The sequence below is a fragment of the Chiroxiphia lanceolata genome, chromosome 2, assembly GCF_009829145.1.
Source record: "Chiroxiphia lanceolata isolate bChiLan1 chromosome 2, bChiLan1.pri, whole genome shotgun sequence".
NCBI classification, from domain to species: Eukaryota; Metazoa; Chordata; class Aves; order Passeriformes; family Pipridae; genus Chiroxiphia; species Chiroxiphia lanceolata.
The window spans coordinates 106,495,782-106,522,122 of NC_045638.1; the positions used below are offsets into that span (position 1 = coordinate 106,495,782).

The 26,341-nt window shown below is 35.3% G+C and overlaps 1 protein-coding gene across 1 annotated transcript in view; it reads right to left on the bottom strand.

Annotated features, from left to right (window-relative positions):
* The window catches only part of NCAM2 (neural cell adhesion molecule 2), a 270,479-nt gene that overhangs the window by 89,927 nt on the left and 154,211 nt on the right, over positions 1-26,341 (bottom strand). The window contains exons 7-8 of the mRNA XM_032679671.1: positions 24,534-24,694; positions 17,150-17,295 (exon numbers count right to left, since the gene is read on the bottom strand). Coding sequence (XP_032535562.1) covers positions 17,150-17,295; positions 24,534-24,694 — 307 coding nt within the window. The remainder of the gene's footprint in view (positions 1-17,149; positions 17,296-24,533; positions 24,695-26,341) is intronic.

Sequence of the window (26,341 nt, forward strand, 5' to 3'; positions counted from 1 at the left end):
ATTGATAAAAATGACTGAAAGCATCTCTTCACCTATGGTGAAGTTATTACTGACAGCTAAGCAACTTCTAAATTTTCCAAATAAATAGAAAAAATACAGAAAAATATGTTCTGTTTCTAGACACTATAATCAAGGGAATAAGTACATGCTTAAAGGAACATTGTCAAGAGAAACCACAAAATATATCAACTTATGACTTCAAGAGTGAACTTTATACTCAAAACTTCTTTATGATCTCACTCACTGTGTTATGAAGCTGCAGTTAATGAAAATGCATTCATGTAAGATCATTATATCTTAGATTGCAGTTAGCATCGTCTCTCTGGTCCTCAACAATGCAGAAATAACCCCTCAGACGACAACCAAACTACAAATTCAGCCATAGATTTATTTTCATTATTCACATTTTCTAGTCAGAAGCTCACAATTGTTAAAAAACTTGAACCATAAATGCAACTGGAAGTTCTGGATTTCAGTTCCATATCATTGCATGGAAACGGCTAAGAGAGAAAAAATAATCTGGCTTCCAATTTTCTACAGCATAAATTTTATATTTAGCAAATTCATAAAAATCCTTCTCCATAATAACTCCTCTCCCCCAAATTATCTGAATTTAAAGCATATATAAATATTGTGGACAACTGAATAAAATAATTAAAAAAAAAAAGTCCTCTGCTTGGCACTTCGACCTTCATAGAGTAGTATACCTGAGGAAAAAGAAGTTATTTTTAATTTGGTTCTGCTCTGTACTTATAGAATCATGGAATGGTTTGGGTTGGAAGGGACCTTAAAGATCATCTCATTCCAACCCCCCTGCCACGGGCGGGGACACCTTCCACTAGATCAGGTTGCTCAGAGCCCCATTCAACCTGGTCTTGAACACTTCCAGGGATGGGGCATCCACAGCTGCTCTGGGAAACCTTTGGGAAATTTGTTGTACTTTGTTTTTTATTTTTGTTTCATGAAAAAAAATATTATTAGAAATACTGATATTCACCTACCTTCATTATTAAGGGAGGTGGAAAAGGCAGGGAGAATCAGAAACTATTTCATTGGATCACATTTAAACTTAAAACAGATTTAATGTTCAATTCTACAGTACACATTCTGGATTTTACTGCTTTTACACTAAATACCATGTGGCAGTTGATATTTAAGTGGTTGAGCGTTTAACTCTGTACAGTTGTTTCTTAATAGAGGAAAAAACGCACACAATTAAGATCTTAAAATATTTGCTGGACAGCAGTCAGATAAAGCATTCTGTTTATCACTATTTATATGGAAAGAAATGTATTCTGATGCCATGTCAGAATCCAAGAACATTGAATTCTGTTTCCTGTGAGCACCTCTCAGTTAAAGTACATAAATTAGAGATATGGAATTCTAATGCAAGAGCAAACAAAACCTTCTCTGGATTGGTAAAAGTTAGTAACTAAGACCACTTAGCTGTCATGCATGTAATTTCTAATACTGAAAATTCTATTTCCATTATATGTTTAAAGAAGGAAAAGTTATGATGCTACTTGTAAACATGTCACAGTAATGAATATCATGGCTTTTGGAGGGAATTCTTGGGATAATTAAAAAGCAATTTCTTTAAGATAAAATATTAAGTGGTAAAACAAGTACTTTCTATGACATAGTTAATAACAGTATTATTTCCCTATGGATTATTTGCTTCTTTTTTCATGCAATACCATGGTCAATCTACATTATTCCCACCTAAAATGTAAATACACTTCAGCAATTTAATTTCTGATTTTACTTTGATGACAGATATTTCCCTATGAAGATACATTTAAAACTGTGAAACAACCTGTGACTATGAATCATAGATACAGTAGTAAATACTTATTAGTGATTCATCAGTTCATTACAAATTCCAAATACTTAAAATCACTATTATGTATTTTGCTATTCCATACAATCCTAAGCACAGATATGAGTGCTAATTGATGTTATAAAAGAAAATAATAATGCAAATAATGACAAAGTTCCTTAAAATAAATAGTTTTTTCAGTATTTTTTCAGTAATTTTTCAGTAATTTTTCAGGAATTTTTCAATCTTGTTCTAGTTTATCTAATTATTTTCTAGTACTGCTGGAAAAAAATGTTAACTGTACCCAAAATAACTTTCCTATGTTTTCACACTCTGCAATTCAAATATAGATGACATAATATATCTTAGATATATAGTTAGAACAAAACCCAAACTAATAAATACTCGGAATGATAGGAGATTTTTGCATAACCATATCATTTATTTTCATAATCAAATAAATGGTGAGAAACATTGTAAGAGGGATTTACTAGGTTCAAAGTCCATAAAAATAAATAAAACAACTATTGTTGGCAAGAAAATTTCACTCAAATTGTCATAAAAATACGCATCTACTGAATATAATTTCTACTTTTTCAAAGTTGTCTCATTGAAATTGCTACCTAATAATAAAAAATGTGTGTGTCCCCCTACATTGCTTATGATGTGTATTATACTGTGACATCTTTGTGAATAGTTTAAGAAGTCCTGTTCCCTCGACCTATTCTGCAGATAGTGTACAACTCCTTTTTTTTTTTCTTGTAAACATGGTGCAATGCCTGGTTAAAAATACACTGATAGCCTGACATTTCTGAACACAGAAACACATTAAGGAAAACAGTGCAAATACAAACCAAGAAAATTCCTTTAATAAGTAAATAAATTAATTAAAGGCAATGTATGGAAGCAGGTGTCTGTGTCTATGAGATGATTCCTGGAATACGCTGGAGATTAACAGATGCAAATAAAAAATGGTAGTTAGTATGATGAATTTTTCACAAGTACTTCAAAAATACTTGCATTAAACTGCTTTATGGTGTAAGTCAGTTAATAGAGATATGGATCCACAATGTCAGTGTTTCTATTCAACTTTGAACAGCAAATACACAATTCCAAACAGAAGCAGCATTAACCTTGGGGTTTGCACCCACCAGAGCTTTGTAACCATTGGTAAAATCTTTCTGAGGTTTATTTCTCTCCTGCACTAATTGTGCAGAGTACATATTAGCACCGTATCTGGTATCATAACACACCAAAACATGGAGAGGAAAAGACAGCCCACATGAGAACACCAAGTACATTGCACCTGCCCAGTAATCCTCAGGGGAAACCCCCATTGGGAAAAAAGCCTTGGAGCTGCCAATGGGGACAAATCAAAATATAGATATAATCTCTATAAATTAATAATGTCAGTAACTCGCAAGTCTGCCTTAAATAATAATGGACACCTACTAAATTTTTCCTTTCAAATATTATAGTGGCAGAGATGTAGAATACATATTATGTTGTCTTCTGTCAGTCTGAGTACCTGTGCTTCTATTTCTAAGTATTAGTGAAGAGTATAAAAATGTACAAAACAAAACCCTAGACAATGAGAATAGTCTCTGTGGTCTAGTACTCATTATTTGTGCTCATTCATTGAATTAATCCTCCATCCTGGAGCATGAATAGCCATTGAGGTCTGAAAACATATGTGAGCAAAACACTTCCATATAGATATAGATACTCTTTAGAAAGATCAATTAGAAAGTCTGTTAACAGACACTTACACTCTAAAACATGGGAAGAATGCCAAAGTCTTCAGAAATTACCTTTAAACAGCATTTTGGGAATCGTAACAAAATCTTAGGAAATCAAAATATTTTTCATCATAAATGTTAATTTGAGAATTTCATAGAATTCATAAATAAAAGTGAGGGTTTTGAGGCTTTAGTGGTGGTTTTTTACCTCCCACAACCTCATTACCAGCATAAAACTAAAACACAAGTAACAAGTCTTCAGCAGAGACTTGGATAGTGTTTTACTCAGGTGAAGTCACTTTGTGACTTTATCCACATAGAAACTGCGTTCCATTGATTAAGAATTTAATATATAAAAGAAAAACATCTTCTCTTTTCAATACTGATAGCAATGTAGTTCTCTGTCATTGTCAAAGAAAACTCTTCTATACAGGTCTCCAAGTAAAATTATACATAATGACACCACTGAAATATAAAAAGTACCTTTAAAAAAAAAAAGAAAAAATGAAAACTTTCTGCATTGCAATATTATTCCTACTTAGAATATGTAGCTAAACCCAAATGAATACTACACTAATCAAAAAATGGGAAGTATCCCATTATTTTTGGTTTTGATAAAATTCTTGTTGTGACATATATGTTATTCTACTCCTTGAGTTCTTCTGTCATGCTCTTGCTTCCCAAATGTCTCACATGATTTGTAGTTCCACATGTGAATATTCCCAAAGCCCAGGTCAGCTGATGCTGATTGGACTGATTTTTGCACAGCTTCAAAATTATAATTCCAAGGCAGCATCAGAACAATGATAACTCTGCATTTCAAGGGTTCCACATGCAGAGAGAACAGAGAAGTGATGAGAGAATAACATCCAAAAGGCAACAAGATCAGCTTCTGGGACAGAACAACTTAGTCAGGTATCATGGAGTGTTCAATCTGCAAAATTCCATTGCCATTGTAGTAAAATCAGTGTAATTACTCAGAAGGGGAGAATTAGCTGATTGTGATGCTTGGAAGTTGTCATTCATTTACAAATGTAGAAAGCTGTACTTGGGCAGAGGTAGATGCTGTGGTTAGTGGATGAGTTTGAATTATAACCCACTTCTCCAGCTCCCACTGAGAAAATGTAGCACCAAATGAGATGAAGTTGTTTGTCTGCCAAAACTTGCATTTTGAGTTGGTTGAAAACAAGAATGGAAGGCGAGAAGAGTTGCAGAAATTGGTGATTCGTTTGTAGCTGAATTTTGGTAATATTACTTGGATGGTTAGAGCAGCTGACTTCCTTTCTATAGAGTTTACCATTTGGCTGACTGAAGCACTCCTTTAACCCCTGAAGTCCAAGTCCAAGACTGCAAGCAAAAAAATCCCTACATTTAAAATGCAGACCAGTTGAATACCTTTAATTTTTTTTTTCTTGCAATGTTTAAAGCTTATTTGTGACCAAAGTGCCATTACTGTCCATAGTTTCAATGCTATGGGTCAGTTTTTACCTGTCAAATGTTTACCAAATATATCTTCCAACACCTTGTGTATTTTAGTATTATTTTGGATGTGCGTTGTAAATATTAACAACAGAAATGATGAAGAAACAGTGGCTTAGAATTGAGATTGTTGTTTCTTTTGCAAAACATGGAGCAATATACTAAAGAAAAGCCATTATAAGAACATACAACTTCAGTAAAAACTGCAGGTCTCTTTAAATTTCCTCCAAAGGATCTGTTTCAGATGAACATGGTTGAAGATCCTCACATTGCAGGGGGGAAGAGTTGAAAAAATCCTGACTCTTCCTTCTTCAGACCAAATTGCCAAAAATTGTCAACTCATTGTGTTGTCTTGGTCATGTTCCCAGTACACATCACTGAATTTTCAAGGAGAAAACAAATACTGGATAAAAGATCATGTTCAGAATTTCATGAATCACAATTTTATTAGGAAGTTTTCTGATTTAAGGTTGTGTTGATATCCACATGAGAGGAAAGCTTGAGGTCATACACTTCAGGCTGACATTTTTCATATGGGAGATTTAAGCAGATTGTAATTGCTTGTGAAAATGTTTCTTGAAGCAGCATGAAAGATAAGAACTGCAACCTGACATGCTGATACTAAATGATGATAAAATTCCAGAAGTCTATAAAATGCACGTGAGCAGCAATTCCTAGTCTGAAAATCTACCTTTGATGATGAGAGAAAGGGCTGTTAGTCACAACAGCCATCATCGTGTAGAAGCTGATGGAAGCTCCCTTCTGGATTATGGATGGTATATTCACAATATTTCCCATTCTCTTCAGGTAAATGTATTCTATCCATGCACCTGTTGGAGACAGCAGAAAATTCCAGAGTATTGCTATGTGCATATGCCTTAATGTCCAGTGAATCAGAATAATGCTACAGTAGTGTCTTGGACTTCAGTGATTTTTACAGGAGACCTTGTGATACTTTTAGAACTGCAGCTTGTTAAATATATATGTCAGCATGCTGCAAATTCCTGAATTTCTTAGGAATTTGTTTTTCCACAAAGAAGAAATTATTGAAGAACCTATTGTTTGTAGATCTATAGTGTAACACCAGGGAAGTCACAAAACCCCCTAATATTGAAGAAAAAAACCCAACTGTTCTTTTGATTTTCTGTTCAACTGCAGACACAGGAGTTACTCTTAAAGAATTCAGATTGGAAATAGTAGCAGGTTCTATGCAGGTTGTTAGGCAGCATGTACAATATGAGGAAAAAAAATGTGTTCTTGAATGCTCCATAAAATTTTTTGAAATTATGAACTGATTGATATTTCATTGATTCCTGCTGGCATTTCTTTCAAACTTAAGTCATTATGCAACAAGATGACACATGATATTCCATACACCAAACACTTACTAAGCCATGACACTGAAAACTGAACTTCTTTCCTTGATAGGTTTTAACTCATAAATGAATATGAAAGAAAAATAATAAAGAGAGAAAATATGATGATCAACCACTCAAGATTTCTTCTGCTAAAGATGCAAATCACAAGAAAGAAATTACTGATGATTTTTAATGGCAAAAATAGTAGCATCATATGAAAAAACTCGTAGAGGAAAACAAGCATTAGTGTTGGCCATGAAAAATAACAACAGTAACCACAAATGAGTGTTTATAAGTACAGCAGAAATATTACAACTGTAATAACTACTTTGCACTTTGCAATTAGAAATTCTGCTTCACTCATAAGTACTGTATCTAGTGGTTTTATTCCTACTCCAACACTGCTATAATGCCATTAACATAGGTGACTCAGATGAATTCAGCCCAGCAAAACTTCAGGAATAACCCCATCAAGTACAATATTCTTATTCAATGCAGACCTCACATAAAATAGACTCTAAAAATAGTGATTTTACTGTACAATTACATTTTAGTTTAGACAATCAAATCTTATTGTAACTTGATTCTTTGAATAAAAGAGAATGGGACACAGATAATGTTTTGTAAAGCTCACAGCTTTGTAAATCTCTAAAATAGTAACTGCAGTGCAAATTGGAGTCACAAGGTCTTTCTGCAAAGGATAAATAAGGGAAGACTGTAGCACAGCACAAGGCTCCAAAAACATGTCCACGTGGGATCTAGGATTGCTCAGACTTAAAATACTGTGATTTGCCAGAATTTAATCTTCATTCATAACTCAATCTCTGTGCATCTGGACAAGAATAATCACTATTATATATACACAGTATTAGTTGTAACAAACATGGTTGGACTCGATCTCAGAGGGCTTTTCCAAACTAGTTGATTCTGTGATTCTGACTAGGAACTTCAACCTGGTCATGTTTCTGCTTGGATCAGTTCAAATCTGAAGTAAATATTACTTCAGCTGTAGAAATAACTAGTATAGTGAAATTACACCCCACTGCCCAGAGAGAGAGTTATAAAACCTTCCTTCAGGCAGGGATTTTAGCCCTTTATGATTGTTCTGTCACTAGGAAAAGCTCTGCACTGCTACAGTGCAGGTTCTTGGGCCTTACCAGAGGCTGCATTGGTCTGAGGCGATTTTGTATTATGATCGCAAGTCCCTTGTCACCAGGTAAATACCCAAATTTGTTTTCACTTAGCTCTGTGCTAAGTACTTTGTATGCCAAATGTCTAACTAGAAAACATTAGCTCCCTATTTTAATTGGGACTGGAGGATGCAGTTCTGCAACTCCAGTGACTAACAGGTGAAAACATGGGGGAAAAATAAAAAGCAAAGAAACCAAAACAGCCTGTGGCTGGACACATATGAAGACAAAGCATGTAAACAGGTCTCCAGAGAATACTGGAAGGGTGACTATAACAAGGAAAAGAAAACTAGGAAACTTTTGTATTCCAATATTTACTGTAATGTTATTTTCCCCTCTTTTTACTTAGATAACTCAGATTAAAGTGTTCAAGTCATAACAGGACAAAGCATAATTGCTTGGTTTATTTTGTTTAAACTGATAACATATTATTTGGACCAAAACCAAATTCTTGGATAAATACAGGTTGTATGCCACTCTTGCTCAGAAAACTTTTCTGTAAGAATATATAGCAGCCTTTAAAATTAATACTGCTGCAAAAATCTCAAACAGAGCTTAATTCATGTATGTATGTATTCATTTCACTTTCACAGAATTCAGGTGCAAACCACGACAAAGTTTAGCTTTAGCTGCAGGAATAGGTGATGTGGGGAAGACATAACACAGAGCAGCAAAACATGTGCTTCATTTGGGAAAAGAGAAATAAATCACAATTTGAGTTTCTGGTTTGTTCAGTAGTTGTATGCAGTTTGGGATCCCTTCCAGTTTACTGCAAAGTTGATGCATATTTTATTAAAATGACTATGGCTAGACAGTAGATAGGAAGTCTGCCTGGAAACTGGGATGAGATGGAGCCCTGCAGGGGCATATTCAAGAAACAAGGCTCCCTTAGGGGAAGGAAAGTCACAGAAAGCCAGAAATGCAAATGCATTATTTGAGTCACGAGGAGAAGGGAATTGTCAGCAGGATACAGATGCTGACCTCACAGATCAAAAAGTCTTCACTCACAAACTCTGATAGTTCTGTAGGGCTTTCTGTAACTGAAGAAACAAAAGGAAATTATTGCACTAGCAAGCAAAATGGAGAAAGTGAGCTAACCTGGACCTGTCTGAAAGGACATTAGTTTTTCAGTTATTTTATTTAATTGGTATCCAATACAGTTTCTCTATTTACATTTCTAAATTTATTTATAAGTGTATCTATAAATAAAAGATCATACTGGACATATCAGCCAAATTGGATGAAAACCATTATGGAAAAATGTCCTCCTATTAGACTTTGAAACAAGTTGGAAAGCAAAGATTAAAACATGGCAGCACAAAACCCCACATGTCGTGCTGCTGGGGAAAATATAATTGAGAAACAAAACCTTTGAACCAATCTTTTGCTTATTTCCAGACAGCTTACAACCTTGCCTACTCAACTGCACAGGTTAGGAAACTCAAGGAGTATATATTATTAAACAAAATTATCAGAAGTTATGTATAGTACATCACTGGAGAAACAGATTTGTAACAACACATAAATTGAAGAGACTACGAGGTTAACTTAATCTCAGCTAAAACATTAGTCACAGCTTTGGGATTCTCTGGTACACAGGCAAATTGGGAGGGGAGACTGGGACCTGGAGGGAAGTAATGAGTTTCTGGATGAGGAAAAGAAGGAAAAAGAGGAGCAAGGAAAAAAGTGTGAGAAACAACCCTGCTGACACCAAGGCGGGAGGAGGAAGAGGAGATGCCCCAGGTGCTGGAGCAGAGATTCCCCTGGAGCCTGTGGAGAAGACCATGACAAGAAGGTTGTCCCACTGAAGCCCATGAAGGTACATGGTAAAGGGAATGTCCACACTGCAGCCCATGGAAGAAGCAAAGTTACCAATAAAAGTGCCTGAAAATACATTTGCTGAGGATATCTCAAGAGAAAAAAAAATCAAACTCAGGAAAATAATATTTTGGCACTTGCTACAAGATGAATGATGCACATGTAATGTTCTAAAACCACACAATCACATTTGGACAAATACAATGATAAAGGTAATAAAGACAAAAGGACTAATCTAACCATATAAATCCATACATTTTTATATGCAATTTGGAAATATTTTTAAACATAATTATGGCATAGTTGCTAAAGTCTATGACCTGTGAGTTTAAAATTCTTAGAGAAATTAATGAATCTGAAAGTTATTTAAGGTCTTAATTTTAAATGCCTACAGTATTGTTTTTGGTTAAGATTGCAATACTTTTATCTCAATACAGGACTTCTATAGTTCTGGTGTTATTGAAATCACTCTGGATTTGTGACAAGAAAGCATTGATAACTATGGCATAAATAACATCACATGTTCCATACTCCAAGTATTGTGTTTATCTAATCAGAATGTATGTTAATTCTTTTATTATTATTATTCATCCCTACATTTAAAAGCTCCAAAGGAAGTCAGTGTAGTTCCTGATGAGATTCTGTATTTATTTTTACATTTTCTAAATTTAAGCAGAAAATACACTTTGAACAACAGACGATAACACCAAATGAGACTTTTTAAATGTACTGGTATTTATTCAGTTTGGAACTCTAAATATTCACATAACTGTATTCTTAATGCAACTTTCTATATTAAATATCCACTTTTGTATATTATTTAAGTAGAGGAATGTTTATAGAATACTATGATAATTCAAACAACTTTTACCCAGTAATATAACCCCGAGGGCTTTAATGTTACCTATAAGATATATTAAAGCATTTCAGATCATCAGCTTGCAGTAAGGTAAAGATTACCATATGCTACTAATTCTTCGACATAAATGTCAAAGCTCTACTTGCACAAGCAGGAATTTGTAAAAAGACAAACGTCATATTATTATTAATAACATTATTTATGGAACATTTAGGAATTTTAATAACAAAAGTTGAGTCCATCATAGATGGGAGCTATTTTGACCAAGGATCAAAGCTCAGACCTATCATTCATTTGTGCAGTCCTAAGAAATATTGTTTGCTGAATCTGTCAGTAAAGGATGCTGTAGAGTCTTCACTTTGTATCTCATCATTGTCATGTTAAAGTGGCATAATGTGCCTGTTTGAAATCTGAAAAATGGTATCAATAGGAAAAATAGTTTATGAGTAGATGCACACAGAGAGATGGTACAGTGAAAATGTGATAGGAAAATCTGTTGGTTTTTTTTAAGCAAACTAAGGACATTAATAAATTATTAAGAGCTAACTATTACACAGAGTTTTAGAGAGTTTATTAAACAAATCAAACAACAGATTGAAAAAAAGAATCCAGCCCACTTGTCATCCTATTTCTGCCAAAAGTCTAAAGACTTATTTTCTCTTAATATATAAGGGTACTCAAGCTGTCTTTCAGGTCAGAAAAACTGTTGACAGGTTTTAACTGTGTAAAATACATGTTGCCAGCCTTGCACTGCTCATTGTGCCATTGATTGTGCTCATTACCTGTGCAGGCAGCATGTAAAAAAACACAACATTTTTGAAGTCTCTGGAGAATATCCTATCAGTGAATAACAGCTCCAACTGGCACCAGCCTATAAAGTGTGGATGTATCACTTAAGGTATCATCAGGTAAAAGATCTCTATTTCATCAAACAAATAACAGCTCTTTGGAAGTTCTTAAACCATTAGCAGACAATACAACTCATACATAGGCAGAAGCTCATGAAATAGTTTTTTGTGTTGCGGAAGAAATGAATGAATAATAAAGTCCAAGCTGCCCTGATACTGCAGGAAATGTCGGTCCAAAAAAAAAGTTCCCTGATAATTTCATTCTTCTTTAGTGTAATAGACCTAATATCAACACTTATGGCTAAATGGGAAAAACTAATACTGGAAGGGAAAGAAACACCATTTCCAAGCCTGTACAGCTTTATTTCAGCCAGTAAATATAGCAGCACAATCCACAGAAAGTAGCCAAAAATATCTGCAAACAGATTAAATGGGAGACAATTTTTAAATTTTAAATATAAATTTGGTAGAAATAGGATTACCCATTTACAGAAGGGATAAAAACTTTGTACTTAATTTAAGGCATCACATTAAACAACTGATTAAATTAATCATGCTCCTAAATAAATGTCTTTCTTTCCCTAGGTTGTTTAAGCTTTTAAGCCAGAAGAGTTATTAAATGTTACATTTTCTTGCCTTTTTGTCTTCTTTAAATAATCAAAAACTCAGTCTCTGCTTATTTAATTTTTCCCAGTGGAAGGTGACCTTAAAGTTTTACTAAAATAAAAAATTTACAGAAGTGAGAGGATTCTGAGCTAGTGTAATACCAGTACAGCCATCCACACAACATAAATACATCTATGACTCTGTGTATATACAGCCATTTGGGTCTACTCTGAGTAAGAGATAATTTAATTTAGATGCCAAAAGAGGAACAATTCTGAAAGGCTGTCTGGTTGTGTGGCTGACATTTAGTATTGAGATGTCAATATAACCACCAGCCAAGGCTGCACTGAGGCTGAGGCTGTGGTACCTCAAAATAATTTCCAGCTTCAGTTGTGGCTTCATTTACACATCACTGCAGATATTGTTTCCTTAAAGGACTGTGCAGAGCTCAGATGATTGATTGAGCTACTTGAGAACTTAGAAATACCCACATTTCCTCACAGCTTTCGTACTGTAACGCTTCCTCAGGTCACCAAAGAAAGCTGCTCTTCATTTCCAACTGCAAACAATCCTTCTTCTCCAAACTCAGTCTTCCTACTAAAATTCTGTCACCTCTCCAAACTGTACACTTCACCTTTTGCTCCTTCTAGTTACCAAAGAGTTTGTCCCAACTCCCTATTAGTGTAGCTGAGCATGCCACAGAGAAGATGAAGAAGCACCAAACCATATACAGATTTCCATGGATCAGATGGCCCCTGAGAGTCTCCTATTCAGTGGTCATATGTGCTCCATTATTTACATATGTTGTGGGGTAAAAATCTGCATATTCTCAACAGTACTAATTACCCAACATTTAAGGTGACCCTGTTGCTCAAGTCCATTTGCTTACCTTTTCCTTCCAGTCACAATACTCTTGTTTTCATAGCCTTAACATGTGAATCCCACTAAGATTCATTTGTGGTTAAAAACAGAACAACCTTTGAGGCCTGACTGAATTGTTTGCAGAGTGTCTCAATTGTATAATCAAACATAATTGCAGCTGGCTACATAAATTGTTCTGACCTGCAGGCCTGTGCTAATATTGCAGCAACAAAAATATTCTATGATACTGTAAGTAGAAGCTTTTCACACAATATGTAGTTGAAACAGGTTATAACAATTTTCTCCAACATGGCAAAGAGACTTGCCTCTTACATTTTTCCGGCTATTCAAAGGAGAATTATTTACAAAGAGCAGCATTTGTATAGCTCAGTAAAAGAAAGATGTCTCCTGGAATCAATTAAAATACCCTAGATACATCTGTGTTTTCTGTGATTCATTTCAGATAAAGACCTGATCCTTGATAAGAAAGAATTTGAAAGCACTCTCATTATTGTCTCAAAAGACTGACACTGTAACACTTTCTTTTTGTGCAGAAACAGTACATACGGGGAGAAAAAAAAATGTGATTTTTTTTTTTTTTTGTTATCATTTGTAATGGCTGAAGTGGAGTTAAAAGGCTTGAAGAAAAAACAGAGTTGACCTTTCAAAGAAAAAGATAAAACAAACCTCAAATTCTTTACCTTTGCCTATTGCCTGATCATAAAAACTATGAAAAACTCTATCAGTTCCACATAGCTACGATTTGCATGCCAATATAAAGTGAATTCAAACTTGGAAAATAACTTAAATATTGGTCTGAACTCTGCAATATTTATAAACAATGTCACAGGGAATTTCACAGAGAGACACACATTATTACAATGGAAGGTAGATGAAGCAAAGGAGAATTCAAGCTGTTTCTGTAAAGTTGTCATTATAAAGTTGAAAATCAGGGCTTTTTACTTGTGGATACAAGGAAAACAGTATAAGATACTTGAGAGATATTCAGTGTTTTAAATACAGTACAAAGTACAGTAAAAAATACAGTATAAATCCATATCTTAAATCCAACAACCAAGTTGTGACTGGGATCTCTCTGCACTGACTTCTTTCATTCAGAAAGTGTTTAGGTCACAAATTCTTCAGGGTATTCAGCATATGTCTCTTTGGACATGTGCTGCATACAGAGTAGCCACTGTCTCATATCAAGCCCCATTTGTTATTGTAATGTGTATTCCAAAACAGGGCAACTACAAACAACATTGGTCAGCTTTAATATTTCTGCTAGAATTTGATACTATGAAAGTAGAGCATTAAACTCTGCCCTCACAGTTCTGCAGGATTCAGAGGAGTCAATGACATTTTTGTGCCACTGATCAGGACATGCTCTCCTTGAGGGACATGTATAGATATATATGTGCACTTCCAAACTCCATTTTACAAGTGATTATGCCAAATCAAATCCAATCACTATCTTTCCTTCTGTTCTTAAAAAAACCCAAATCTTGTCCTGCCTCCTCTTTTTCACTGGGAGAAGGGCCAGGCCTGCTGGATGCACGGTGGTCTTTAGGAACACACCATTTCAAATCACAGCTGGAAGGGGCACAGCCAGGTTGGCACATTAGTGCAAGGACGTGCAGTGCTGGGGAGCTGGGGACAAGAAGAGCAGAGGCAGAGTTTTGGCTTGACACTGAAACAGCAGCTGAAGCTCTGGTCTTGGACTAAACCTCCATTGTCACACGTTACAGGGTGAGACAAACACCTTCCATCATGCATAGTCATTAATTTACTGAACCTTACCCACCCTCATGTGTTTATGGGTTAAAAAAGCCATAGAAGGATGACAGAGGTCATCTAATGCGACCTCCTGGAAAAGTTTTACTCAACTTTCAAGAGAGGTCAGAAGAAAGGGAAAGATCCCTATATTTCAGATTGTCAGTGAAAGAGGGAACACACACTGTGTGGTAGATTGTTCCAAAGGCTAACTGATAAAAGGAGAGAGGAAAAGGCTTCCTTTCTTCTGATTTGAACTCACTTGGCTTCAGCTTTCAAATACACACTTCTGAAGTACTGAAAATCCTTTATCAAAGCTGTTTTTCCAAAGAGATAATTATAGAGCTCTTACTCATTAATATTATCCTTCTTAAGCCCAGATGGGTTACTTCTTTGATCTACGAGTTTGGTGCATATTTTCCATTCTTTAGGACATAATAATTTCAAAACTCAGGAAAGCCTACATCCCGGTTATAAGACCTATCACTGGAAAGAAAACATTTTGAATCCATGCAGGCTAAGAAAGATCTCACATTCAGCCTTCTTCCTTATCCATGTGAGGTATGTTTGCATTTCAGCAAAACATGACTGAGGAGGTACATACTAAAATTAATAAAAGTATAATTAAAAAGTAAGAACAGCAGTTTCTGTGTTCTTTAATCATGATCATGTTAATGTTATAGCATGAGCAGTTCTTCCATCTTCTATGGAAAAAAATCATCCCCTAACGATACCCTTAATTCAACAGAAATGTTGAATAAAGTGCAGTTAATACCAAGAATGTTTAAAAATTGGCAAAAATTCAAAAGATAAATCCATTGAATGTAGATTATAATCTTTATGCATAATGTATTTTGCCTTGTGACTGGATATTACTTCAAAAGTTATTACACATAAGTAATAATTTCAATTTAAGACTATGTTCTGTGTTACTCTCCCTCTTCCCTCATTTTCTTCAATTCACCTTTCCCTTTTTTTTCTATGTGCAAAACATTGCTGTATTATTCAACAATTATTCAATAATTAAATCACTGCCAGTTTTGTTCCCTAGTCGCCTAATTTGGTAGGAAAGCACAAGCCAAGCCTTTGGCACCCTAAAGCTGGAGGACCACAGGGCAAATGTAGCAGCATATTTTATAGCTCAAGAACATATACAGTGTTTCAGAACATTTATTCAAGATTCAGCACAAACTCTCCCCAGAGCAATACACAGAGTTCTTTCACTGGCAAGAACAAAGGAAACCACGTAACTGTATTTATTCTCACTCTTTTTATCTTCCACATAGAGAATGTCAGCACTCAAGTAGGAAGTGAATATAGATTTTTGTCTGATTGTCAGTATTATTGAGTTGAACTACAGTTCAGAGAGTACTACAGCAACACGTCTGGTAGTTTAACCACCTGCAGTTGGAATTAAGAACGTGATACTGGCCTATATAAGCACTGGATAAATTTCAGGTTTCAACTACACCAACATTTTTAAGCTTGTTTCTGCTATTTGCTCTTCTTTTCGATGTCTGATGTAACAAAGTTATTTCAGGATCATTTAAAACATAAGTAAGAGGCCACATTTGTAACCTTTGAACCAAGTGTAATCTCTGCGGGTTAGAAAGATGACCTTTAACTTGAAATATTTAAGGAAGAGAGAAACTGCTTTATTTTAATGCAAAACTGTTTGAAAAATTAATTTAGAAAAACTGTTATATTGCTTCAAAATAGAAATCACAGAGCAGGAAAATGGTAGACAGAGCCTCACAAATTGCCTCAATTCCAGGAAAGGTCAAGTCAGAGATTAGACCAGACCAGACCTTCTCCTTCAGAATACAAATAATGAAAGTACATAATTCCTTAATATACAGCAATTCCCTATAAATTGAGTGACTTACTATGTATCTAGTTCTCTCAGTGACATGACTGCTGCACAGGTTTTCAACTGTTTGTTTTTTTTTTAAGCAATGCCTAAGAATATGCAAAAATCTGCAAGAAGACTGTATTTGAGTATCTGGAGTAAAAATTCTGAATTAGTTAGCCAGAAAGATAGTATGTCTTACTTTAACCAGTACAGAGACATTCTGTAGCTTATGTCAGGAAATTAAGAAGGAAATACTTGTTCAAATACCAAAAGAAAATTACTTTTAAAAAGGGAAAATTAAAAAGAGCTCTGTAGAAACGTCTTGCTGTCTACATGGTTAGGAATAACACTACACTGTGCCCTTTTACTTTCACCATTCCATCTAATTACAGCTCTTGTTCCCACAGTAACTGACTTTCCGCATTGTCAGGCTGCAATCTTTCTCTACTCAATTTACTTTTGTAATAAAACACAAAAATGGGGAAAAAAATGGGAAAATAGGCTCAGTTTGTCCTCTGCGCAAGGAAAAATACAAGAAAAGAGAAAAGTAGAATGAAAAAAATGAAGTGGGAAATAAAGAACTCCAGAGTATTCAGATTTTTTAATTTTAGATATCTATAAGCTCCACTTCATTTTGAGGATTACTGGACAGAGTCCAAATACACTGAAGAAGGGCTGTGTGTAGCCATCATGACATTGAAACCATTAGTAGGGATTATGTATGAAAATTTAAGCCTTTAGAGATGAATTACCTTTCAGTATTTTATTGCCTTTTTTTTCTTTATTTCAAATTTAAAATCTCCATGTCTCTCTTGCTACTTTGGAAAATAGCAATTCCTTCAGAGGAATCTACAATTATCTATCTCTAAATTAATTTTCTGCTTGCAAAAAGAAGATTAGCCAGACAATATTTATTTAGATATTTTATACATTAAATGCAAATTTACCTTATCGCCTTCAGAGAAAGTCATTCCATCAGAGGCCCTTTTCCAAGTAATCTCTGGGACAGGTTCTCCTTCTGCTTCACAGATGAGGGTTGCTTTCCCATTCTCAAAGGTGGTTTCATTTTTAAGTTGTATTATTTGAGGCTGCACTGTTGAAAATACAAATTCCATTACTGATCCTACACAAAGAATGTCATCTCAAAATTTATCTTTAAAACCCCTTTTTTTTTTTTTTTTTCTCCCTTCCTGGAGTAGTGTGGGATGGATCCTGGCTGACCTGTCCTGGTGGCTGTGTTTGTGTGCTTTTTTTCCCCCCTTAGGGACCAGTCAGCCCTCACTGCTCTCTGGCAATTCAGGAATGAGGCAAAGGTTCAGTGATTCCATGATGATCCTGCCTCTGAGCAGGAATAAGCCCATGCACCAGAGCAGGCTGGGTGCTGACTGGCTGGAAAGCAGCTCTGCAGAGAGGGCCCAGGGGGTCCTGGTGGTCAAGAAGTTGAGAATGAGCCACAATTCACCCCTGAGGATCAGGGATCTCATCCATGTGTATAAACACCTGACAGAGGTGAGTACACATAGAGCCAGAACCTTCTCAGTGGTGCCCAGTGAGAGGGCAAGAGCCAACGGCACAAATTGAAACACAGAAAGAGGGAAAACCTGAGGGTAACTCAAGAGCAGAACAAGCTGCCCAGGAGATTGTGGAGTCTCCATCCTTGAAGATACTCAACACCCAGCTAGACTTGATCCCAAGACACCTGCTCTGGCTGACTCTGGACTAGATGGTCTGCAGAGATGCTTTCCTGACTCAGGTATTCTTTGATTCCATGAGAATCTGTGTTTGTCTTCAAATGCAAATTATTCAGAAAAAAAAAAAAAAGCATTATTACTATTCATGGACTTTGATCTTTAGCAATGTTTAACTGCCTTACATAAATTACAGAATTTAACAAAATCCCCCAACAAAAAACACATCACACTGGTATTACCTCTATTAAGAACTGAAGAGTCCTCTGATCCAAAGCTGTTAATCCTTGCTTACCAACTATACTAGCGGTAAAACACATTCAAAAAATTCCAGATATTATTTGCATTCTTCAAATCATTCCACTTTATATCCTCAATAACACAGGAACCACAGCTCTCAATCTATACTTTAACTTGTCAGGTTATTTGCATATGCATCACAATTTCTGGTAGCATGTGCAAGGACTTATCTGTATAATATCACGAAAGAACTCTGTTGTAGAACTATGCATAGAATATTACTCTCTTCCACAGCATTCAAGTATCTTCAGTAAAAATCTTTTGGTCTTATGTATGACTTCATATATAATGATTACTAAATTTCTCTGAACTTATCCACTTTACAGATTGAATGAGGCAGGCACTCATCCCACTGGAAAATCTAACATGTAATAATAAGAATATGATTCTTTAAGTTTACACCCAAAAGCCATGAATTCAGATTACATGAGCAAATAAAATTTTGGCAGCTCTTAACGTTGACTTCATCAACTTTCAGTACATTTACTGAAAACAATATATTTTCTATGTATTTTTTCTGAGCTTTGCTTTTGAGGAAGCACTACAATAGTGTACTCCATATGAAACAGAAAATAAAGAGATGTAACCTGTTTTCCAATGGCCTTACTAAAGTATAGCTATGCAGAAGAGCAATATTGGCTTATGTTAATGGATCAAAAAGGGAAAGAGAATCATTCAGGTTGGAATGGACTCCAGAAGGTCATCTGGACTAACCTCCTCATCAACAGAGGGTCAGCAGACCCTGTTCAGGTCAGATTACTCAGGGATTTGTGGAGCACTATCCTGAGAAATGTCGAGAACAGAGACTGCACAGCCCCTCTCCAGTGCCTGTTGCACTGAGGAATGTTTTCCTTATGTCTCGTCTCCTCTCATTTTATGAGCACTATTTCACTTATGGCCATTGTCTCACAGATAGGTGCTGCATTCAGCATCAGCAAGAAGAACAGTAAAACCAGGTTCAAACTTGCTGTCTCTAGATACATCACCCACCTCTCTTTTATCCATTTCCACCACACCATTCTTGTCTCACTCCTTATCCCTTTTCTCCACACTCCTCCTGTTGCTTGTCTACTGTCTGTTCACCCTTGACTATTATGAATAAACTATTGTATGTTTACTGCATAGAGATTAAAAAAAAAGTAGCATTTGACCCAAGAAAGGACTGAACTAACATCCTGCTTCATTAATATATAACTATGGTGAGTGACATCATGTGTAGAAAGAAAATACCCAAGTGATCAGGGGTTCTTGAAATGTCAACTAGATCCAGATTTATTGGATGCAGCACCAGGATATCAATTTGGCTGAGAAAATATGAAACTCTCCTCTGTGATTCAACAAAGGATGTCAGTGGAGAAAACTAAAAACAAAAAGAGAATTTGAGACAAGACAATTATATTAAACTTCAAAATACCTTCAATTGTTACTCTCACTTTCAGGATCATCCAAATGCCTATGAAATATTTGACCTTGGCACTCAGGCACTGTATTCCTACAGCCATATCACCTGGCTACAATATAATCTGTTCTATCCTTTCATTCCCTTCCCTTGATATAATATCATCCCCGGAAAAAAGGAAAGAGCTGTGGCAGATACACCACTTTAAAAAAAATAAAAAAAAGCATCAGATATAGTACTTTATGTCAGAATTTTTCAGAATTTATAATTACATTATTTCTACCAGAACAAGAAGATTTCCACATCTGGAAAAGATGACAGACAATATAATCTGCTCAAGATGATGCATGTTCCAAAACATATAAATAATACTCTTTAATTTTTAACCTTAGACGTATTCTAAATTTCTTTAAGACCTTCTTCAAATGAATCACTACAAGATGAAAAGTTTTAGCTTGACATTTTAGACAAGAGCAGCTGACATTTAAAGGAATAAGCACTGATTAATCATCAAATATGTCTAGCTGACAGTTATTACTTGGAAGAAGAAGAGTGCTCATATGGGGGATATTATTTAATTGCTTCATTTTTGTAGGTCACAAGTCATAACTTGCTATCGAATAAAAGTTTTTACACTATTTGAATACCTTTCAATGACATTTTGGACATTGAAAAATATTAAAATACATTTGTGTACATGTAAATAACAATATTTATTTGAAAATGACAAGACTAGTATTGACAGAAATACTGAAACAGTTGTTTTATCCTCCCTTCTGCCTCCAATTCTTTAACTGTTCTTTCTAAATTAATAAGGTCATTCTCAAACTGAATGGGTATTTGCTTGTTGTATTCTAGCAAATATGAAGCATATAAAAATGCAGAGTCTTGGAATGCAAATTCAGAAAGCCTCCAGGTCTTTACTGGTTTCTTCAGTCAAAAATATTGAAATACTTTTGTAGTGATGTAATTTTAAAATTTGTGAACTAGATCACCTGGATGAAATAAAAAATAGTTGATTATATAAGGGACTTATGCTTAAACTTCATTAATTTTTTTTATTTAGAAGGTAAGGAACTGCTTATTACAAGACATGCATATTATAAATATGAAAAGAGTGATCTGCAAAATAAAGAAATAAAATTTAATGGTTGGAAAGTTTACTCTCTGAGCAGGGAAGGTTGGTGTTAAGTTCTCCAACACTTTCTCAATAAACAAGTTTCTTTCAGATTCCATTCTTGGTCTCTTTTGGATTTGTCTCACTGTTGTGCACCAAAAGCCTCTCCAAAAACCTTATGAAGAACACAGATAACTACCTGAAGTTTTAGATTTGTCACTGTTTGCTGATAACCAGTCTCTTGGAAAAGGTACACAATTTATTGCATTCACAGAGTTCTACCCATATCTTTGACAAAAAACTTCATCAAACTTTGGAAGTGACACATATATAAAGCTTGGGATAGTCCTGATTATATCTCATCAGAAGAACTGCTTTAATCAGCTTGTAATTGAGACAAACATGGATTTACTGGTGAGAGGCTTAGTATGCCTGTATCTCTGCCTGATAGGATCTCCTGATTAAAATATCACAGGAGGAATCATACTTTTCTGCTCTCTTCCTGCACAGCCATATTTGAATCATCAAAACTGCAGCTCCATCCTCCTGGAAACTGCCAGTACAATTTTAATTTAGTAAACAAACTAGAGACCAACATGGAAATACCTAAGAAAGAGATTGCTGAAACTTGATTCCTGACATAATAAGGATTCACACACATACTAGTATGAAATGTTGACTTGATTTAGCAAATGATAAACCCGAGTTTTTCTTTCTAGATTGTGTAATTGAAACAGGTTAAAATGCTGTTACTACTCAAAGGGATTTAAGACTTGTCTTTTGAGAAAACTGTCATCACTGCCTTTATAGATTAGATCATTTTTATTTTAAATGGTAGAGGTGCTCCAAACAGGTAAGGAAGTAAGAGAGAGGAAGAAGGAATGTAGAAATGTGTGAACAAGTTTCAACCCTGCCAGAGCCCTGCTGTAGTAGAAACAGTAGTTGTTGCCCCAAGGAGTTGGCATTGTAAATTAGAATTCAAGATAGCAGGTTTATGAGACAAGTAAGCTAATGAAGTGGGAAAGAGAAATGTAATTTAATAGGCCATTTTAACACAAACTAGCTGTTTGTGTACTGTTTAGCTATAATAACCACCCATCTGCCTTGCCATTTTCAGAGCACAGGTTATTTTAACACATTTAATGGGAAGAAAAGTATAATAAGTTGTTGGCTGTGTATACGACTGGGAGTTTAACCTGCATGAAACAGAAAAATAAAAAGTAAAGTTCTTTGTAGTAGAAATTAAAAGCGTGCTCTACATTTTCACAGTTAAATAGAGGTGAATTTTGTAGAGGCAATATTAAACTAAAATTACAATGAGCTGTAGAGATTACAAATAAGGTAAGAGGCTTAATTGATCATACTATTCCCAAAGGTGTCCTGCTGTTGGCTGAAATAGAGTTAATTTTCTCCCTAGTAGCTCACCTGGTTTTGGATTCAGGATGAGAATAATGTTAGTAACACACTGATGGTTTAGTTGTTGCTGAGCAATGTTCACAGTAAATCAAGGACTTTTCAGCTTCTCACCCCACCAGAGAGGAGGCTGTGGGTGCACAGAGAGCTGGGAGGAGACACAGCCAGGACAGCTGGCCCCAGTGACCAAAGGGATATTCCACACTTACGGTGCCATGGTCAGCACATAAACCGTGGGAAAGCTGTCCAGGGCCATTGCTCAGGAACTGGTTGGGCATTGGTTGGTGGGTGGTGGGCAATTAATTGTATTGTGCATCACTTTTTTTGTATATTTTGATTCTATTATTATTGCTATTATTATTGTTATTATTATTATTATTATTATTATTATTATTATCCCCTTTCTGTTCTATTAAACTGTCTTTATCTCAACCCATGAATTTTATTTTTCTTTTTCCTTCTGGCATTCTCCATGATCCCACTGCTGGCGAGGAGAAGTGAGTGAGCTGCTGTGTGATGCTTAACTGCCTACTGGATGAAATCATGACACAGGGGCTAACTACCAGCATACAGGCTATTATAATATAAATTAAATATATTCAATAGTAAAGCACACAGGAAAAGTAACTAAATATGAACACTTGATGGTGTGCTCAAGATTTGCTACATTAACCTCTAAATTATCCACTCAGGAAAGAGATGTGGGAGACACTGCAAACAGTTCTGTGGAAACACTGTTTTGGTACTTGGGGAGAGCTAGAGAGAAAAACTGAATGTGAGAGGGCACCAAGATCAGTTCCCCTCACAACACAAACCCTGCGTGCCTTTCCCACCTTGCCACATGGAATTATAACCAGAAAGGTACAGGAATACACTGTTCAGAGATTCACAATGGTTTCCACAGAAGGAGAAGCTAAATTGACCGAAAAGTCATAGCTCAAAAATAAATGAACTAGTAAGAGAGAAAACTACATTTGATGCAAAGAACCTACAGAATTATTCTTCGCTTTTTTTCTTAAAATTATAATTATCAGTCAAAGAGATTAATAGGCTCCAAACTTACTCATAAGAAAATATTTTTCATACCAGAAAGAAATGATATAAGAAATTTATGAGTTTAGGATGTCATGGAAACAAAAAGGACGTGTAGGTTCAAAATGGATTAAACCAGTTAATCGTGTTTACTAAAACATCTGGATTTAGCTTTTCAGGGAGTCCCCAGCAAAGTGATTGCTAAAAGATGAAAGAATGAAATAATTGAGAATAACTTTCAAGTACCTCAAGAACAACAACTTTCAAGAACAATAGCCCAATAGCTGGGCAACCCACCTGGAGTACAGAGCTTTGGAGACAGCACAGTGTGGAGGGCTGGGAAGAGTTTCTCAGACAGGAAAGGCAGTGGGATGTGTTCATCTGACACAATGGCTTAAGCCTCAGGCTCCCAGATCCCAAATGACAGTATTATCCAATCCAACAGCTAAGCTCTTCCAATGTAAGGGACCAGATTACCCTCTACTGTTAGAACTGTTTCACTTTGTATATTTAATTTCTAATTTTTTATTTTTTTTTTTTTTTAAGCTGGAAAGTTGATTTCCCATGGTCCTAAGTACAACCTTTAAGTCTTCAAATGTAAATAGTCTTTCTCTCTTCTACAAGCTATCATTACTGTAAAAAAAACTCCAACGTATTCAGTTTTTGTAGGTTTTTCATAAGTTAGCTACAGCCTTTTTCCTGCACGGTGATCCTTAGAGATGTTTTCTACATTCTCACAGATGCCTACTCTCACCAGGTTATATTTAAACAAAACTTCAAATAAATTATCAGTTCTATGTGAAGGAGAGAATCATTAACACAGATTGGGCGGTGGAGTATAGAAAGAGAAATAGGAGTTTTGATGTTATTACTTTCATCCTCTGAAACTCAGATCAGCCAATATTTTCACGACTACATCTGCAATCATGCATTTAAAAAATGAAAGTCAAGAAAAAAACCCACAAATTAAAAAATCAGGAACATCTCTGCATGGTGTTTTCTTATTAAAAACCCTCACTGTTTAGAAGTCCAAATAAGCCAGTTTTCCCCTTTCAGAATTTCCCCCTCTTTCTCGGTTATCATGCAAGCAGACAACTTCTAAACGAAAACCAGAGTGAATTAACAATTTAACACTCCATTGTACTGTATCTGAATAGCAGAAAAGTAAATTCTGAAGATAGCCTTTCAAAATTAAATTCAGGTGTAAAGGTTAAAGGAGCCAACAGGGAGAAAAGAAGCTGTAAGATTATACAGAGGGTGGTTTGCTGCATCAGTAGGCACCTTGCAGGAATACTGTTCCACTGAAAATTGTGAATTATCACCTCATTTCCCCACTGTTTATATTTAAAAAGGCAGGATGGGACATACTATGCAGTACTTACCAAAAACTTGAAGGAATGTCTGTTTTTTGTCATTTCCTGCTTTGTTTTTAGCATTGCAGATATAAGGACCCGCATCGATATTTTTAATATCTCTTATGGTTAGTTCTGAATTGCTTCCTCTCAGCACATATTTTTCATTTGCTTCAATAAGTTTGCCATTCCTGAAAAAAAAAATAAGAACAATGTATAACTCGACCAGTAGGTTCCAAACTCTGAAATTATGGCCTATGAAAGCATCAATATGCTGAAAATAATACTTGAGGGAAGAGACTAATATGCCAGCTAATATGCTGGCCTTAAAAATGCATTAATTGGCAATATGTAGAGAAGGGAGTTGATTTTAGGATGGCAAAAATTGGTGTTCAGGATCACAGTGTTTTACCATAAGAATGTGCATATTCTAGACACAGGTAATACATTCTGAACTGCATCTTGATGTTCAAGACCCCAGCTGCACAACATTATTGTCAGCTTATAAAATAAATATGTATTAAAAATACTACAATATCTTTGTTCTTAAACGTTCTCTATTGATCTAACGTTAGAAAAATGGTTGTGAATATAACTCTAACATATGGTTTACACTCAAGGAAGGACAGAAGGAAATTGGTTAAATGCGCACTTGTATGTGAGAAACATTTAAAAACATATTTTCTAATTTTAACTGCTGCAGTTAACAGTAGTAACAACTTAGTAACTTCTAAAAGATTTAGATTATGTACACGTAGAGCTTATTGGCACCTCAAGAACCCTTCCAATTTATTTCCTCTCAGTTGTTGTTGGCCAGCCACAACTTGGTAAGCAGGCATGTCTCCAGATGTTAGAATGAGTTCTGACCAGATGGTACAGAAATAATAAAACCTGTGAACAATTTTGAGGGCTGAGCGAGGTTTGACCGTTCCATTTGAGCACCTTGGCACGCACACACAACTTCTTTTTTAAGAGTGCAATTTTAACTTTTAATTTTTTTTTCTGATTCTGCCTAGTTTGTAAAGGATTCCTTTGATCTTATTTCCATTGGTTCATCAACAGCCCCTTCTCATAACCACCTGTCTAGAAATTGCTTGATTTTCATAAGCACTGATAATGCTGCTGACAACGCCAATTTCTTGAAAACAGACTATTTTAAAATAAAAATAATATACATTACTCAAATATTCTATTCTATTCAATGCGCCTAGTTTTGGACATCTAAATTTAAATCAAGATTTAAGCAACAATTATTTTCATTTGATTCTCATCTAACAATAATTACATATATTTCATAACTTCTGAAATTATATTTTCCCTAAAAGTGAGGATACTGCTTATTTCTTGGGAGCATTAATATCTGTTAATAGGAATCTCCTGGCATCTATATAGCTTGCATTTTAGTAACATTTTTTTGTAAATAACAGCTAAGTCCACTTAGCTGTCAACTTCAAGACATTATTGTGACATTTGTTCATTTTGTTTCTAAAGCAAATCATAGAAATTGTTTTATAGACCAATAATAGTCTAGTTTTCCACATTAGGTGGTCTCACAGAAAAAAAAACAAAACCAGAACAAACATACAAATAAAAAACCGAACCCACACAGCAATAAACAAACAACCATAAAAAATCCCCAACAACCAAAAACTCCTCAGTGATTTCTTTTAGGAGACAAAAGTCTATATTCAAGGTCAGAAGTAACTTCCAGATGCCTGTTTTCACAAACATCAGTGAAATCTATGGCACTTTCTAAGCAGAAATGAGCATTTCCCTGGACCCTCCAGTGAACAGGGGAGATTCAGACTGATGCTGAAATTAGATAACAGGAAAATATG